The sequence below is a fragment of the Solanum verrucosum genome, unplaced genomic scaffold, assembly GCF_900185275.1.
Source record: "Solanum verrucosum unplaced genomic scaffold, falcon-dt-bn FXZP01000150.1, whole genome shotgun sequence".
In the NCBI taxonomy this organism is placed as follows: domain Eukaryota; kingdom Viridiplantae; phylum Streptophyta; class Magnoliopsida; order Solanales; family Solanaceae; genus Solanum; species Solanum verrucosum.
The window spans coordinates 1-19,484 of NW_026020371.1; the positions used below are offsets into that span (position 1 = coordinate 1).

Below are 19,484 nucleotides of genomic sequence, written 5' to 3' on the forward strand. Positions count from 1 at the left end.
AAAAGTATGTCTTTTGAACAAGGGGGAGATGGTGTATTGAGGTATCAAGGTAGGTTGTGTGTACCAAAGGTGGATGAACTTCAAGAGAGGATCATGGAGGAAGCTCATAGCTCCAGATATTCTATCCATCCGGGTTCCACAAAGATGTATCGTGACTTGAGAGAAGTTTATTGGTGGAGTAGTATGAAGAAGGGCATTGCAGAGTTTATTGTTAAGTGTCTGAATTGCCAACAAGTTAAAGTAGAGCACCAAAGACCAGGTGGTATGGCTCAGAATATAGAACTTCCAAAATGGAAGTGGGAGATGATCAATGTGGACTTCGTTACTTAGTTTCCACAGTCTCGCAGGCAACATGATTCTATTTGAGTGATTGTTGATAGAATGACAAAATCAGCCCACTTTTCGCCAATAAAGACTACCCATTCAGCAGAGGACTATGCCAAGTTGTATCTTCAAGAGGTAGTTAGACTTCATCGGGTTCCAGTTTCGATTATATCAGATAGAGGTGCACAATTTACAGCAAAGTTCTGGAAATCTTTTTCAGAAAGGCTTGGGTTTAAAGGTGAAGTACTGTTTTTCATCCTTAGACAAATGGTCAAACAGAGCGTACTATTCACACCTTAGAAGATATTTTGAGGGCATGTGTGATTGATTTCAAAGGTAATTGGGATGATCACCTACCTCCCATTGAGTTTGCTTATAACAATAGTTACCACTCTAGCAGCCAGATGGCTCCATACTAAGCTCTTTATGAGAGAAGATGCATATCTCATATTTGATGGTTTGAAGTTGGTGAAGTTGGGTTGATAGGACCAGACTTAGTTCATCAAGCTATGGAGAAAGTGAAAGTTATTCAAGAGAGGTTGAAAACAGCGCAGAGTCGTCAGAAATCCTACACTGATGTTAGGAGAAGGGAGTTAGAGTTTGAAGTAGATGATTGGGTATACTTGAAAGTTTCACCCATGAAGGGTGTTAGGAGATTTGGTAAGAAGGGGAAGCTTAGTCCCCGGTATATTGACCCTTACAGAATATCCAAAAGGATTGGTAATGTAGCTTATGAGTTGGAGCTACCACAAAAGTTAGCAGCGGTCCATCTGGTATTTCATATTTCCATGTTGAAGAACTGCATGGGAGATCCTTCATTTTTCATACCAACTGAAGATATTGGTATCAATGATAGCTTGTCTTATGATGAGATCCCTGTTCAGATTCTAGATCGTCAGGTTCGCAAGTTGAGGACCAAGGAAGTAGCATCAGTCAAAATTCTTTGTAGGAATCAGTTTGTTGATAAAGCTATTTGGGAAGATCAGGAGGATATGAAGAAGAGATATCCACATCTCTTTGAGCCCGGAGAAATTCCAGACCAAGGTACTAATTCTCTTCTTAGTACTCTTTAATTTATATGCTTGATGTGTTAGATTTGTTGGTTGGGTGTTTGAACTGAATGTTAGATGTTACGCCCTTAGCCTACGTAGAGTGATCTCATTCGGGGATGAATGCTCCCAAGGGGGAGATATTGTCACACCTCGCTAAGTGAAAGAGCTAGAATTAGAAAGAGTCATTTTGGAAAGAAATGAAAAAAATCTGGAAATTTGTTTAAGTTATGTTAAGCTTGAGTTTTGGGTCAACTTCAAACAACCATAACTCCTAGATCAGGATGATTTATGTGTGCTACTAGATACCTTAGGAAATATCTTTGAATTATCTTTTCAACGCCGCCGAGTTTGCTCGATTTCGAGTTCGTATGAGGGAGATATGGCCATTCAAAGTTGGGATGTCTAGATAAGGAAAGTCAAAACCGGAATTTAGAAGGGTATTATGGTCTTTTCACCACCCAATTAATTAATTTCGTTTTTGGTAATTAAGTTTGGGTCTAAACTGAATTTATTCATTTTACTCTTTACAAAATTTAATTAGGGTTTTGAGAGGAGAGAAAATAAGAGGAGAAGAAGCAAGGATTCGTCACGTTCTTGAAGCTAAGCTTGTGAATTTCGCCTAGGGTTGATCCCTACGAGGTATGTGAGATCACATAACATTGGGTTAGTTCACCCACGAGCCAAACATGATTTAATTCAGCGTATTTGTGTTCTTGAAAGAAAAGTTTATGAGTTCTTTAGGAATTTTGTTAAAGTTTTGTTTGAATCTTGATTGTTGAGTTATAATAATAGTTATCACTCCAGCATAGATATGGCACCATTTGAGGCGCTTTATGGGAGGGGATGTAGATCCCCCATAAGATGGTTTGAGGCTGAAGATGTGAAACCTTTCAATTTGGCTAGGTAATAAAAATTTCGTTTGGGTTTGTTGATATTGTTTTGGGATCGAGTGATAGCACGTGTAGGGGGAAGGGAACAGTTAGGCGGTGAAGTAGCGAGTTCCAAATCAGTGATAGGACTAGTTGGCCGAGGGTCCAGGTGGGTTGACGTGTTGGTGTTTTGAAGTTGATAGACAATGAGAGGAGATGAGTTTCTATGTGTGTTTAAAAGGGAAAGGTGTGTGTGAATTTGTGAGGAGGCGTGGTGGTGGGAGACACTGGGCAGTAGGTACAGAAGATGGGTTCTGGGAAGCGGGAATTATAAGAGATGAGGGAGATGGAAATTTACGTGGAGAAAGGAAAGGTGCAGGAGGTGAAGCTGTGTTCGCCACTAATGCATTGTCGGATGAGGACTGGAGTATGAGTTGCCTTGAAACTGGATGGAGAAGGAGTAGACGATGACAAAAACTCTGTTATTGTGCAAGCTTCTATTTCTAATGGGAGGGAAGATCTGTAACTATAGGAATTTTAGGCGTGGGGTCTAAAGAATTTGGCATTGTGGCTTTTGCCCATTCCAAGTGAGTTGATTTAATGGTAGTATTGAAGAACAAATTTTTAAATGGAAAAATATGCTCAATAAATCACACATCGCGGGATAAATACACCTTTGCAGAAATTGGATCAAAACATTGGTGACAGTGATGAGATAAGGAGAATCTGAGATAGACACACGGGGTAGATTTTGGTTCAAGTTTATTTTTGGAGTATGGTTTAAGCCATGGATAGCATAAACAACCAAAAATCCATAGGGAGTTATAATCGGGTGATTTACCAAGTAACGTAGGAATGGAGATTGACTATCTAGGTGAGAGGTTGGCAGATGATTGATGAGGTAGACACTATGATGACAAGCGAAAGACCAAAATTGGGGTGGAAGGGATGCCTCGTGTAAGAGTGTTTTTGCAAGTGTTTTTGCAGTTTCAACGATATGACGATGTCGTCGTTCTGCAAGTGCAACTCGTTGAAGCGTATAGGGTGGGGTGGAGACATGTTCAATGTTGTGAAGTGAAAGATAAGAGTCAAAGACTTTTATACTCTCCTCCGCCATCAGTATACAATGATAAAAACTTTATGTCAAAAATGTCTTTCCATCAAAGGATGAATTTTTGAAAGATGTCTTTGACTTCACTTTTTTTAGTTAATGTGTAGAGCCAAGTGTATTTTGTATATTGGTCAACAAAGATACAATAATACAGCTTCTTGTCAAGAGATAAAATCGGTGATGGCCCCCATAAATAACTAAAAATAATTGAAGCGGTTTAGAGCTACACAATGATAATTGAGTAAAAAGATGTCAATGGGCTTTATTAGATTAACAAGAATTGCAATGGAAGAGTTTGTCTCACTCATGAAACGGTAGCGAGAATTTATTTAAAATAAACCTAAGAACTCTAGAGTGCGGATGACCAAGACGTTGATGCCAAGTAGTGAGAGAAATGGATGGTGCAGTCATGTGAGCTTGAGGATGTGAGACAGGTCACTTATACAGTCCATTGTTGGTCCGGCCGTGCACCAACGATTTCCGCGTTTTCAAATCCTTCACAACAAAGTCAAAAGAAAAAAATTCAATAGACTTTAGATTGTCTTGACAAAAGTTAGAAACATATAGAAGTTTGTGTTTAATGGAAGGGTCACACAAAGTGTGGGTTAACTTGAAAACATTGTTTGATGCATAGTAGAACAAGTGTGAGAGATGGGAATTTTCTTACCATCATCCATGGATACATCCTCAGTACCATGGTACGATTGTAGATTGTGTGATTATGTTGTGATGTGATGGGTGGCTCTTGAATCAACTATCCAAGGGTCGGCTGCAGTAGTAAATCCAGTTGCATAATTGGCTTTGGCTTCAAAGTGATTGTGAGACTCCGAGCGGTAGACATTGGCGGTGTGGCCAATCCTATTACATAGTTGACATCGAGTAACACCATTTGGATTTGAGTTGGACTGCCATTGTGGTGGAGTATTTGGATGTGAGTTTTGGTGCCATTGTTGAGAATTGTTGGTCTGCCTGCAACTGTTGCGATTATTGGTATTGGATTATTGGTATTGGATTTGGTGAGAGTAGCGATTGCAGCAGTGATAGGACTAGACAGTTTCTTAGCATCCTTATGGCAAAGGAAAAGTTCATAGTCCAGTAGTTTTTCAAACAATTCCTCATAGGAGATAGTCGTATCACGTGCACGAATGGCAGCAGAGATCTCACGAAACTCAGGACCTAGACCACTGAGTATTTTGACAATGAGTTCAGGATTGGACACAGGAGCACCAGCAGTGGCTAACTCATCCGAAAGAGACCGAATAGTGTAAAGATAATCAGAAATTGAGTGAGATTCTTTAGTGACACGGGCAAGCTGATCACGCAAACTAAAGACTCGAGTTTGAGATTTGTTCGCATAAGTGGTATGTAAAGCATCTCAAGTTGATTTAGCCGAGTCATCAGCAGCAACAGTAGGAACAATGGTGGGTTTGACAGAATCCATGAGGGTATTCTAGATGAGTTTGTCCTGACGGAACCAAGTTAAGAAGGTAGGATTAGGAGATGTGTTCATGCCTAGGGTAATCGTGCGATTGGGGGCCAGAGTGGTCCCATCGAGATGGCCAAAGAGGTTGTATCCATACATAAGCATGGAGAATTGGGCTTTCCAGGTGGCGAAGTTGTGACCACCGCTTAGTTTGAGAGGTAATTGGGACGCAGGATTAAATTGAATGATACTGTTGGTACCCATCGTGTTATCAACATTGACAACTCTAGGATTGTTGCCATTGTGATTGGTCATGTTGTTGATCTGCGTGAGGAGAAGGAAGGAAAAAAAATTGGATCGTTCTCGTTAGAGCGTAAGAGCCCTGATACAATGTAAAGACTCAATAGGTTCTAGAAAATGATACTTTATTAATGAAGGCTGAAAGGTATTAAATAGAGTTACAAAGAACTAATAAGACTCCTAAACTAATTGAACTACATAAATAATATTTGCTGATATAGCTAATGCAGATTCCTAAATAAGCAAGGACTATGAAACACTAATACCGACTTAATTATTAACTACTGTCTTAACTGACTTCTGATGCTCCAATAAATGAAACCGTCAAAATCAATTTCACGCTTGTTTACCCAAATAATCGACTTTGATCGAACTTCAACCAACTTTAAATTTTAGAAGGAAAAATCTTTTTGGTCAGAATGATATTTACCTATGTTATTTTACCTTTTTAAACATTTTTACCCTTTTAATTTTAATACCTTTTAACTAAAAATAAAAAAAATGATCAGTTTATTTTAAAATTAAAAAATATTATAATTTTTTAAAATTTCTGATTAAATTCTGGCCATTTAGCATTACCCATTTTAGAATTTATTCACCGCAAGCATATGGTTTGCCTCGTTTATCGTGTCATCCTTTTCCACGAGTCACAAACCACATTTCAAGGCTATAGAGAAGGTCTTGTTGGAAGAAGGGATCCTAGAAGTCAAAAAAGACTGCAGATACGTTACATAAAATCACTTTTTTACTGCGCATAGTACACCTACTTTACCTTTTAGTTTAAAGTGTAGATTTAATTAAGAACAAATTACTGAATTACACTCTTTTACTTACCTTAATATTCATTTATCCCTATTTATTTCAAAAATTTCAAAAATCCCTTATTTTACCTATGTATCCCGCATGTATTCCGTGCACAATGCTATGTATCCCGCTATGTGGAATGTATCAAACGCTATGTATCTCGTGCACAACACTATGTATCCCGCATGTATCCCGTGCACAACGCTATGTATCCCGCTATGTGAAATGTATCAAACCTAATGTATCCCGTGCACAACGCTATGTATCCCACAAACATCATTTTTAAGGAATTTTTGGTAAATAGAAAACTAGAAAGAATACAATGTTATTTAGTACTTATAATATGTGATTCCTATAATTTATACAATTAACTCTCCCTACAAACAGTAATTCTGTCATGTCACTATCATTCTTGACTCATTTTTTTTCATTATTATGTATCCAATCACTATTATTTGGGCCACATTTAACACTCCTAGAAAAATTATTAGTCATTAGTTTACCAAATATCATAAAATGCGTTCCTTCATGCCAAACTCTCACGATTATGATCATCAGCCTGGACTTTTATCACATTTTGCAAAGGTAGAAAGCTTACCAGCCTTGAGTTTATGAAGGAGTTTGGATTTGCTTGGCTTTGATCCAATCCCTAATTAGGAACTAAAGTGAGTTTACAACATACAGCTACCAGCAAATAGCTAAAATAAGAATTTGGGAAAATAAAAACTACCTCATTCAGCTAATCTCACCCTCGAGAAATAGCTGAGATACTTAAACTACTTTTATACAAGCTTAACCATTGTTGAATTATGAAATCCCAACTTAAGCTAATGCCTTACATTACAATCATCTGATATCGTCTCCTCTGATGAGGCGTCGCTATTGATGACAATCAGCTCAACTTTTTCATCTGCTTCTGTCTTACAATGTTGCTTCCCCTCTCTCATAGGGAGATGAGCACAATCAGCATTACCATTATTCAGCTCAGTTTTTGGTGTAGTGTACAAGTCGCTCAGTCTGTTCATTGATTCATAATGAGCTCGGTTAGGTTCAGAAAACGCTGGACCAATCCATGGATGGATAAACCATGAAGAATCTGGGGCAAATCCAGGAGGCCTGGGTGGGATAGCAACCACTTCCTTAAGCCAGTGAGGCAAATTACCTACTTCAGACACTCTGTTCATAATTCGAGAACTGAATGAACATTCAACACCTGAACCTGCAGAGTTCTCGGATTGATTGAATCTAGCTCTTTTGTGTTTTCCCCTGAGACAGAGAGAATCTAAGGTCCCTACATTTGTTGTAGCCAGGTGAAGTAATTTGTGCGAAGTATTTTGAACATTTGGAAAATGAAATGGTATTTGGCTCCGGATGTTCCCCTCTGACTGGGAATGTGCATGCCCAAGTGAAAGTTGAACATCATCCATACCATGGGATGAAACATCAGCTTTATGTAACTGTCTCACAGGGGAAATGGATTTTCCATGTAAAAGTTTAGACTGTTCCTCCATCCACCGTTCTGCCAAGTCTGTTGGTGTCCTCCAGGAAAAAAAGCGCAGTCTTGGATCCCTCAACATCACATCCCAGTTACCTCTTCCATGCCGCCTCACACCAATCCAAAGAGAATCTAGCTCCTCTTCTGACCACATGGTTGGAGACCCTAATTTTTCTGCAAATCTCCTCTTGTTTCCGTTTTGAGATCTTGCTCTATTAAGAATGTTATCCAGGATCATTTGATGTCGGTGAAGCATTGATGCATCAACAGAAAACTGAGAAGCTGCTCCTTGAATGAATTCGCTTGGTTGATTCCATACGTCAGCCAACTGTGAGGATCTCGAAACTAAAGCTTGACTTGGCAGTGACAAACCAAGAAAATCTGAGGATTCTGCTATAGTAAACGCACAATGTCTCTTGTCTTCTAACGAGGAAGCTTTTCCTTCTTTAGAATTAGCATGAGCACTCTCATTTTCCTGCAGGCTTGCTAATGGGAAAAAGTTGTAGGTTCTATCATCCGACAAAAGCTGAAAGCAAACAATTTAATGCATCTCAATCAAATGTCAAAGACTCAATTGGAAGTGCACAGTATCACAGAAAACTGGTAGAGATTGAGATGAGCAGCAGTTTCTTTAACACTACACATACCTGCAGTAAATCATTCTTCGAAGAACTACCTGCACAACTATCAACCATTGCTTTTCCAGATAAGCAACCAGCTTCAGGTAACTCTGCATGAATTGGAGTTATCTTCTCGGGCTTGTTGTCAAGTAATTCCAAACTTTTATCAGAAGGCACCCTATGTAAAACCGTGGAATCATTTCCATTCAAGGAGCAAGGAGGGTTCAGCTGAACTTCCAGTGCAGTTGGAATGAGGTGTTCATCAGATGCTTGTTCTGACCTATTGCGGTCCATTTTGTCATCACTATCTGAACATGGTAATTTAAAACAGAAGCATACTGAGACACATAAAATTCATGAACACGAGCTCCTATAAAAACATATATCTTAAATCCAGGAGGATAAAACCAAATAAAAATACATACCACAAGGTATAGATATATCTAAAGCTTGGGAACCACTGTTACTTGCAACCTCTAAGGGAGACGACATTGGCACTTCAGTTCTGGATAAACCATCAAAAGAAGGGTCCTGAGGGCTATGAAATGATGACTCCTTGAAAGCATCTGAAGCAACACCGTCATCCAAACCAGAGAAACCTACTCCAGAATTTGGATCAGCTACTTCGTCGATTGGTGGAGCTTCCTTCACTGAGATAGGCTGTTCATTAACATCTAACAATCTGTACAAGCAAAATCCAGGAATTAAAATTGAATATCTTCAACTAGGTTATATTTCCAGACAAGAATCTTTCATTAAACCTGTCCCCTAACTTCACTATAAGGCAAGAGTAGACGATAGTTAAGCTTACATCTTCATCTGTGAAGGAGATCCAGCACAAGCACGATAAGTGTCACCTCCGTTGGTTGTCTATAACAAAAAAAAAACTTGGTTAACATTGGAATCACATGATTTTCTAGAGAAATAATTAGCATGTCAGTCTTCATCGGGTGTTTAGTAGGACAGCAAAGACGAACAGAGAAGCAAGCACGTTCCACCAACCTGAGTTATCAATGCCTTCACATAGCTTAACATGTCAAAGGAGAAAACCAAGTAACCAGTTCAAGCAGGATGCAGAAAAAAAAGTCTCATGCAAAGTGAATTTGTCTCTCAAATTACAGAACCTGTAGGCTAGTATCTGCAGTTATAGGAAAGCAAGAAAATTTACATAATCCATTTGAAATACTTTGGCTGAGCCTTGTCTGGACATAGAAAAAGAATGTTCTGTTTTTGCACAGTTGTTTTGTTTTCTTATACAATATTTTTTATTTTATGTTTCTGAAAATAAAAACAAAAAAGACTCTCAGAACATCCCAAAATAATATCTCCTAAAACCAAATCCAAACATCCATAGAAACAAAACAAACAAATTAGATGAAAACCAAGAAATATTAGTCTAAGTGCCCTCAAAAATAAAATAAATCTAGACATCAATTTAATACCCTATATTGCAAAAGTCAGCAGAGTCTAGGCTTCAATCTGCATGCTCATGGTTACTAAGAACTCGTACAAGAAACACAGAATATAATATTCGTAACAGTCGAAGGAAAAATGGATGAGTATAAATATTTGTCTCATGTATTCAAAGTAAGAGTCTAGAGAAATACTATGGCTATCCTACAAATGCATAATCTATTTGTGTTTTGTTTCTGCCAATTTTGCACTTTAGTTTAGGAATACGAATAACTATAAAATAAATTAGAAAAGATTATGAATAATCAGCATTGATCTCCGAAAACTGGTTAGATATGTTTCAGATTATGAATAAGTTTAATATGGCACACTTTCTAGTATCATCTAAAAATCAACTGACAAAAGTTCTTTTCATTACTAGCAATGAAGTGGCTTGTCTAGGATAAGGATTAACCTCTGGATGCTTAAAATCTACTGAAAGATCCACCGAGCAACTCTTAGCAACTGATTTTTCAGTGTCATGAGGAGAGACAAGACATGCAGTATTTACAACTGATAAGCAAGCAACATCTTCAGCTTCAAGATTGCCCTTGGCATCTGCCCAGCCTGCATCCTTGTCCCGCTTGGCTCTTCGCTGAAAAGTAATCAGACTGGAAGACAATTTACTTGTACTAACTGCATTTACAGAGGGGATCAGAGAGATATCTTTTAGTGTGTCAGCTTCTTCCGGACTCGGTTTTACCAAATCAGAAGAATCAGAATCCTGAAGATTGCATCCCCTCTCACCACCAGAACTTGGGGAGACCAAATCCTGTTCTCTCAAAGAATTCAATCCTGTCAACGGGGAACGAGAAAACTTCTGGGTGCACTTACTATCACATAAACTGCCTGAAATAATGCAAGAACATAATCTCTTCTGTGAACTCCTCGATTCTCCTTCAGAAAGAGGCCCTTTGGAACCCTTTGAAGACTGAACTTCTTCAGAATTATCCTGCAAAGATGAATGGCAATTAAGCAACTTGGGAAGTTTAGGCAAGAAGAAGATTGTTTCAATGAAAATCACAATTCCAAAAGTCACATTGAAGCTCAAAATCCATCTCTCAGGCTAAGCTTGACTATCTAACAGTCACAGTCCCTAAAAAGTCATAATAAAAATCCTGAACACATCATACAAGTATAAAATAATTTCAATAACTCAATTACCCATCTGCTATCTTGATTTTGACAAGGAACAGGCATTTAAATGTGCAAGTTGATACAAATAATTTTTCAATGGTGCGCACTATTTTCATCCTTAAGAAATACAGAAGTAAACTTAAAAGAGAATGTTGAAATCAACTATGTCCAATCAGTTGTTTCTGCATAAGATGCATGTACGGTTGTTCAATTCTATCCTTTTTTCTATTATTTATCTTTCTTTTCTCTTTGCTTTATCATGCAAGATAGGGGAAGCAGGAAATGTGCATAGCGTAACTTGAAGAAATTTAAAGGGATTATGGTGATCCAGCTAGGCTACAACTGAGCAGCAGGGAAAGAAGTATAGATCAGATGGAGTGGTGCAGCAGGATTTTTGAGGGGGGGGGGGGGGGGGGGGTAGAAGTGCGAAGACCAATCAACATGGATAGCACACTAGTAACGAAGACCTAGGAAAAAAAATTGACAAGTTGTGTGAACATGCTTGTGTTAAATTGATTTACCTTCAGATTAACAAGGTTGTCTTGTGTTAACAGATCAGTTCACGATGGAAGAAAGCATTTCCAATAGTTTCACAAGTTTAATACTAGGAACACAGAAAATAAAGGGGATGACTGCATCTTCACAATTAATTTGATAGTAGGACGAAAGAGGGAGAAGATTATATTCACCCTATATAAAAAGTTCAACCAACATAATTCAACAACGGTTTGTTTGATCTAGTAGTAGCTTATAAACTCAACAAGTGATTGCTTATCACGTACAAAAGAGAGATTTTTCTTAATTGATATGTCTGGACCAACTTGCATGCTCCTCAACCATTCAACTGGGCAACTTGCCAAATCCACTAGCACAAGATTGCGAAAGTGATCCTGCTCGCTATGGTCAGAGAAAATGAGCTCACATCGAGGGTTATAGCTGGGATTCAAACTTGGGATCCCTGAATTGTCACTCCCATGTTTCAACCACTACATCACCTTTGGGACCATGTACTATAAAAAAACTTGGTTTTCTGACAAAAAATGAAAAATCAAGTTCTACTTATGAAAACTCTGCCAAAGTCTACGCTCTCACACTTCCCATACCAATTTCTAAACCCACACCCCGTCATAAGGAGTTCTTTTGTCACTATTGTTTCAGTCAGTTTGCACCCACCCCTAACAGTTCTATCATGTAAGCACAAGCAGACATGTTTCAGTATATACAACTTAAGCAATTCATCACAAGAAGAACACCATGAACTCTTGAATTTACCCTAATATACTCTTCATCCTAGTTGTCATTCTAATCAAGTAAACAATTTCCCTAAAGCAAAAGAATGACAGAGAGAAAGAGAGACACAGATTGAACGGCTATTAGAGACAGTAGCTAATAATCATATAATTAGCATTTGCATAATGTACGTCTGAAAGCAAGAGATACAAGTGTTGGGATCATGCACCACACTACACATCTGTGTTTATTGATTATGAAGAATCACTAGTAAGTCAAAATCTAGGAGATGATCCATATGTAGATAACAATTTAATTCAGAATAGTTGCCACAGTTACATTAACACAAATGTGACGACATAAATTAGAAGATGTCTATCCAAAGAAAATCAAGCCACAAAAAGGGACCTCATACAACAACAACTACTACAATTACTACTACACCTCAATCAAAAGCACAACAAAGACCTCATGCCTCCAATAGAATGTTTGGTTTCCTAAACCAATTGGAGTACGGTATATCAAAGATCTCACCTCAAAGTCTTTCTTTTCATCCTTGAAGCTAGGGTTGTCATACTTCTCCTCTTCCTCCAGCAAAGGGGCTACGGCCTTTGATTTTCTACACTCAGAAGGTGTATTGTGAGTCCCATTTTCCGGAAAAAGATCAGAACCTGGTAGCCTCTTTCGCTTGTAAGTCAAGAACACTTTTTTCCGAATCATTAAGCTTTTGAAAGGTCATACAAAGAGGTACTGAAACTTCCACAGCAAACTTAAAACAACATGAATTGCAAAGTCGTCAAATTGAAGCTAAAGCCACACGATATGCTGCAAAAATCATAAAAAAAGAAACTACATCAAAATGACTTCATGTAAGCTCAACATTATTGGAACCACTTTTCACCTCATCATGAACTCGTTATTGAATTTTACCTATATGTGCTATAAACAATCTTGGGCAAACAACACGAGAGAAAAAGTATAAGCAACACTTACTCTTCAACATAAACCCATGCAAATAACTACTCCCTCTATCCCAATATATATGACTCACTTCCCTTTCCGGTCACTCCAAAAAAGAATGACACATTTTTACATTTAGCAACAATTTAACTTCTAAATACTCTTTTCACACCTAATGCAATGACTAATAGTCACACAAACCTCATTTTTTTACCACAAATTTCAAAAATCTTTGATTTTTTAAAAAACTCTGAGTAAGTCAAACTACATCACATGGAATGGAAAGGAGGGAGTATAAATTCAGGGCTAATATGTATAAGGTTATCTCTTCCAATTCAACAATGATGATTATCGGAATTCCTAAATAAGCAAAGACTAAAACTTTACAGAATCCACAACTTATCAAACCAAAACCTTTAAAATAACAAAAAAATAAACAGAAAAAAGAAAATCACCTTAAATTCAACATAGAGCACCAAGAAATTTGAAGTGCCAATATGCACTTCATCCAAGATTTTTTGTCAAAAAAAAAAAAAAAAAAGGGGAAAATAGTACACTTATCAGCAAATAGAGTTATTAAAATGGAATTTACCCTTAGAAACCCAAAAATTAAGACGGAAAAAAATAACAGATAATGAGTACTCTACACACACAAAGCAAATAACAATATGAAATCTTTCTAACAAAAAGAAGAGAAAGTTGGAAAAAGGAGAAAGAGGTTACGCCTCACCGGACGGAAACGGAGAAAGTCGCCGGCGATAAGGAAGCCTGAAAATTTTCCGACAAGAAAGCTCAGTTTGAGAGAGAGTGTAGTTGTACTCACTTGTCTGGTCTCTAGAGTACTGTGCGATTAAAGTGAAGGAGAGAGAGAGTGTGCGTTCTCTTTTTGGACTCTTTCACTTGGTCAGTTTTTTCTTTATCACAATAAATAAATTTTCAAATTAAATAAACAATTTAAAAAGTTATTCACACAAATAACAATGTAAAATTTTATTGAATTCAAATATTCATAAAATAATGGATCATATCAAATTAAAGGTATATAAATTGAAATAATCTTTCTAAATTAATATAATTGAATTAATTATATAAGTCCAATAAATAGAAATCCAATTTTTTGGGTTAATTCGTCAAATTGGAGTACACATGATAAGTCCACATTGTAAAAGGGGAAAGGCATAAATTGCCCCCTAACTTATATCGAAAAGTCAGTTATATGATTATACTATTAGGGCGATCTATTACATACCTTTAGCACGCAAAAGTGTATTTATTTATCCCTTCTGTCACTCAACCCCAGGCATTATGTATAGAGTGAGAGTCACTCGCCTCCTAGTGAAACCACGTATTAAATAACATATTTCATTTCACCCAAATCCATTTTATTTTACCCTAATCCATTTTATCTCACCCACTTGTTTAGTTTCTCTAAGAAAACTAAACCTAATTGACACTTTCGATCTTAAATCGATCATTTCGTGAACATGATGAGAGTTGGTCTTCTTCAAATAGAGGTATTTTTCTTGAAATTTTGCAATGATATGGAGATATTGATGAAGATATTTGAAGTATTATTTTAGAAAACACTCAATAAATGAAATGATGTATTCTCCAAGTATTCAAAAGGATATTGTTGATTTTTGTGCTAAGAAAATTTTTAAAGCTATCCTTGAAGATTTAGATGGGGATTATTTTTTGAAATATTAGTGGATGAATCAAAAGATATATCACATAAGGAGAAAATGACACTTGTTTTGAGATATGTTAACAAAGAAGGCGAAGTAATAAAGTGAATTTTTGGTATCACTCATGTTAGTATACATCTACTCGTTCAGGAGACGATCTACTTTTATCTTTCAGATCATTCATTAAGTCCATCCCTAATACTTGGACAAGGTTATGATGGAGCTAGCAACATGCAAGGAGAGCTAGATGGTCTTAAAACTTTGATTTTGAATGAGACTTCACCAACATATTATTGGGTTATGAAGGGTGAGTAGGGAGTCATGCAGAAGCTTACAATTGCATATCATATGGTTGATAAATCATATGACAAAAACTTATACTAAAAATCAAAATATTATTATATGAAAACTAATATAAAAGAAAAATATTAAAACTGTTGAGAGAATAAAATCTCCTCATAAACTAAACTCTTAAACGTCTACATTGTGGATTTTATTGTGTTATGTTATGGGAATAGGATCTTCAATTTATAGATCTCCAAACTTTTCCTCTAAGAAAGAATAAACCAATATGGAAGAAAATTATATTTTCCTTTCAGAAAAAGTAAAAACATTTATGGTAATGTTTTGTTTTTTCTTTTAGGGTCTGTTTGGAAAGCCACCTGGTAATTGGAATTGGTGTAATTACTAGGGTAGTAATTACCAGCCTAGTAATTACACTGTCTAGTAATTACATTGGCATGTTTGGTTGCCACAGTGTAATTACACTGTAATTACCCATGTCATGTTTGGATGCCACAATGTAATTACACAGTTAAATTTAAAATAAATTAGATTATTAAGTAAATAATATTACTACTTAAATTAATTAATGAATACAAAAGTTTTTCAAGCCTAGATTTTCCAGCATAACACATCAAAATTATGCTTGAGATGGCAAAAAGAAACTGATTGCACCCTCAGTGATAATAGTTGTGCTTGCAATAATGGCATAACTTGGGTGACATACAAGTGGTGTAGCAGTGAAACAAAAAAAATATGGAGTTAACAAGATTTGCCATCATGAATGACATCAGACCAAAAATATTTGAAGAAATGTTGATCTATCATTCATGAGTTGTGATAACAGACTACTCCAAATACATATGAACTTAAGTCTCTTGCAACCTCCATCCACAAGCTAGACTACTCCCATTTCTTTTCCCCACTAATCCGTCCAACGACTAGGATAATTGACAAAAGGCAATTTCTTACAATGTTGGCAACTTGTATTGCACATGATTTACATCCTTGATCTATATGGCATATGCGTACATACGTACTTAGAAGTATATTTTTTGCTACAACATAACCTTTTTTATACAGTCAAGTCACAACAAAACTAAGAGAATCATTCGATCTATGATATTCACCTAATTGCTCTAGCATTCCACATTTGTTGAGCTATTTCATCTCTCAGATTGCACATATATTGTTTATCAGCATCTGTCGGTCCTCGTCCAATGTCTTCTTCATCAGAATTAGAATCAGAGTCAATATCATTCAAACCGTGAGAATCTTCTATTTCCTCTTCCATGTGTTCTTCAAAATATGAATCCTGCCAATTCCACTTACGAATGAAATTATGAAGTATGCAACATGATAGTACAATCCAACCTTGTTTTTTGATGAAATACGGAGGAGGAGTCGTTAATATAGGAAATCTTTTTTTCAAAACAACAAATGTCCTCTCTACGACATTTCGAAGTTTTGAATGTCTCAAGTTATAGAGCTCACGAGCATTTTGTGGTGCTTGTGTTTGGCTCCATTCTCTCAAATGATATCGTGCACCACGATAAGGTGCTAGAAAGCCCTTTGTATTTGCATAGCCTGCATCAACAATGTAATATTTTCCTACAAAATTACAAGTATCAGCTTGAACTCTTTAGAAAAATAAATAATATCACTATTTGAATTATTAGTAAATTACCATTCGGACTTTTCAATCTATTTTGTGATCTTTCCCAAACAGCATTTCTTAACACTCTAGAATCCGAAGCAGAGCCTTCCCAACTACTAAGCACGTATTGAAATTTCATATCAAAATCTACAACAGCAAGGACATTTTGAGAAAGAACTCCTTTACGATTTCTATATCTCGATTGTTCTTCCATGGGTATTAGTGCAGGAATATGAGTTCCATCTATAGCTCCAACGCAATCCTTCAAAAAGCTTACAATAAATTTTAAAATATGACACAAAACAATTATAAAATTTTAACTAGTAAAAGTAAATGTAATGCTAAAAACTAACCTTGAACCAAGGATAAAAAAATGGATTAGAGAATATTTCATGCGAGATATCTTTTCCTGCCTATTTCACATAGTATTTCCCTAATCGGAGACAAGCTTTCAAGCACTTGTTAAAATAACGACTAATTGTTTCTCCTGAATGTTGAAAACGATTTTGCACAACTATTTTCCTTTCATTATGAGCTAACGTAAATAAAAATATAGCCAGTTGTTCTTCAACTCTAACCATTCTTGAATCAGTTAATAGACCTCTTGTTTTCATCTCATCTGCAAATTGCAAGAAACATCCAACATTCATACGTAATAGGTCATAGCATCCACGAGGATGTCCTTCAATCAAATATTTAATAAACTTTGCTCTAGTTAAAATTGATCTGTGCACTCTTTTTTTGGATCCAACACCAAAATAACTTGCAATGATACTAATTAAAAGTACACATTTTGTCAGAAACACCATGATGTGATCATTCTTTGCCATCCTATTTGACAAGTAAATGAATTAATTCTAGAATAGATAATCTAGAAGAGAAGAGATAATATCATATACAATCTTAACAAAATATAAGATAAGTAACGTAATTTCAAAACAAAGAAGAGATAATATCATATACAATCTTTAACAAAACATAAGATAAGTCTTAGGATTAATTCTAGAATAGATAATCTAGAAGTAAATAAGATACCAGCCCAAAACGTCATTCGAACAACAAAATATGCTTTTAAACGACATCACTCAATATAAACCAAGTTTGCGCATGACCCATTTCTTTCTAAGCTCTGGAGGCATAGCAGCAAAAAATTCAGCATTTCTCTTATCTACAAGGAGGTCAACAGTTTGCATAGTCCATTCATCATCGAAGTCTAATTCCAATATCAAAGGCATTAATTTTTCAGCGGAAGTGTTTTTTGGTTCATGTTGTAGCCTTATTTGTTCTTCAGCTATTGTTGTCCATCGATCAACAAATTTTGCCAAGCTATTTCCAATAGAATTCTTAATTCTCTTTGGACGTGATGTCAAAGTTGGTTGCTCATCTAAATGCCTTTTTCCTGCTCTCTTTTCTTGATTAGATGATTGAGTTATTTCAGGACTAGTAAAGTTCATGTTCTGAACAAAATATCCATCATCCTGGTCAACAAATTGTGTATCTTCAGCACGTATGATAACTTTTTCAGCAGCTATATCATCATCGGTGAATTCACTTTGAAAATCCTCGACATCATTAATTTCACACCCATTCCTACCATCAGCAACAGTATCTCCAAAAATTAATGCCAAAGTATTATAGTCTGGCAACGTCTTCGTCCTATACTTAGAATCTTTTGGGTGTGCCTATTATATTATCAATAGTCTTAAATCAGAAAATAAATAACATAAATTTAAACTATATCGAGAAAAAAAATAAGAATATATGTAACTCACTGCAAGGTATTGCTCCCAGACATCATCTTCAACATCAACTTTTCGAGTTTCTTCATTCCACCCAAGTCTCATCTAATTTGTTCCCATATAGCTTGTTCATTTCTTTTTCTACACTATCCCATCCTTCAGTGGTTAAGCCTCCTGGTTGCGTTCTTCCTAACTTAACTTGTTCAGCAATAAAGTAAATGAAATGTTCATCTTGAACTTCACTCCATTTGGTGTATGGTTTTCCAATCTTAGGTGTTTGGTTAGTTGTCATCCTACATAAATGAAAATATTAAAAATTTCAAGGCAAAAAAGTACTTCACTAAAGTAGGCTTTGATGTTAATTTGGCAAGGTGAACTTGATTGTTCTTAGAATAGCATGAGGAGTAATTTACATCATGCTCACATTTACCGAATGACTATGACTAATCACATATATCAAGTGTGGCAAGAGAGGAATCGAACATTATTTTGATTTGACGCATCATCCAGGAAGTGATGTACAAGGCCAGTTTCAAGCCCAAGCTAGCAACGAGGACAGCAAACCTGAACTGTTAACCCATTTACAGTTTGTTTGGTAGGCTGACTAGGAGTTGATATTTTGTTTTGCTACTTACTATAGCTACCAGTGATAATATTATGCACTGTAACAATCAACTAATATACAATTTTAAATACAAAGAGTGTAAATGGAAAGAAACCAAGAGCAGAGGTTTATCGATTGATGCAAACTTCACAACCTAAAGTCGTCAAATTACAGTTCTCAGTCACTCTTGTACCAACTCGCTAATACACCAACAGTTGCACAGATGATAACATAAACACCAACCAAATCAACAAGATTTCCACCCATACCAACTGACATTCACCGATCAGAACCAATCATAAAAATAAAGTAAATATGCAGTTCTTATCTTTAGTATTTCTATAATATCATGTGCCCCTTCATCAACTTAATACCCAGAGCCTACAAGTAAATACGCAGCCCAATCTCAATAGAAACAAACAGTGAAAACAACCATAAAAATCCTCAACAAATATTGGCACAAATCATGAACTCAATCAATCTCTAATTAAATAAGGCTTGATTTGACTTTAGACACCAAACCCAGTTTCAATTTATTATAAAAAAATTTTAAAAAAAATTATCATATTTATTTTAATCTCAAGAACTAATAGGAGAAAATACAAAGATCAAACTCATACATAATCTACCTAGACATCAAAATTTGAAAGTAAAATGAATTAGAAAGAAGTCTTACTTTGAAAGAAGATGCACAAGGTTTGTTCTTGTCCCGTTGAAAGAAATGGAAATGTCCAGACAAA

At 36.1% G+C, this 19,484-nt stretch overlaps 3 protein-coding genes across 3 annotated transcripts; all 3 read right to left on the minus strand.

Moving 5' to 3' along the window:
• Nucleotides 1–6,519: 6,519 nt before the first annotated feature.
• Nucleotides 6,520–12,642, minus strand: LOC125838342 (uncharacterized). Its single transcript, XM_049517405.1, has 6 exons — nucleotides 12,352–12,642; nucleotides 9,866–10,402; nucleotides 8,810–8,868; nucleotides 8,424–8,680; nucleotides 8,026–8,306; nucleotides 6,520–7,904 (listed from the first exon to the last, which is right to left on the minus strand). The coding sequence occupies exons 1-6, from the start codon at nucleotides 12,535–12,537 to the stop codon at nucleotides 6,711–6,713; spliced, it is 2,514 nt and encodes an 837-aa protein (XP_049373362.1). The 5' UTR covers nucleotides 12,538–12,642; the 3' UTR covers nucleotides 6,520–6,710.
• A 3,228-nt stretch (nucleotides 12,643–15,870) lies between these two features.
• On the minus strand, nucleotides 15,871–16,615 carry LOC125838371 (uncharacterized). Its single transcript, XM_049517449.1, has 2 exons — nucleotides 16,432–16,615; nucleotides 15,871–16,355 (listed from the first exon to the last, which is right to left on the minus strand). Exons 1-2 carry the CDS (start codon nucleotides 16,613–16,615, stop codon nucleotides 15,871–15,873), a joined length of 669 nt encoding a protein of 222 aa, XP_049373406.1.
• An 871-nt stretch (nucleotides 16,616–17,486) lies between these two features.
• LOC125838372 (uncharacterized protein At2g29880-like) lies at nucleotides 17,487–18,245 on the minus strand. The gene is made up of 2 exons (XM_049517450.1): nucleotides 18,174–18,245; nucleotides 17,487–18,083 (listed from the first exon to the last, which is right to left on the minus strand). Exons 1-2 carry the CDS (start codon nucleotides 18,243–18,245, stop codon nucleotides 17,487–17,489), a joined length of 669 nt encoding a protein of 222 aa, XP_049373407.1.
• Nucleotides 18,246–19,484: the final 1,239 nt, after the last annotated feature.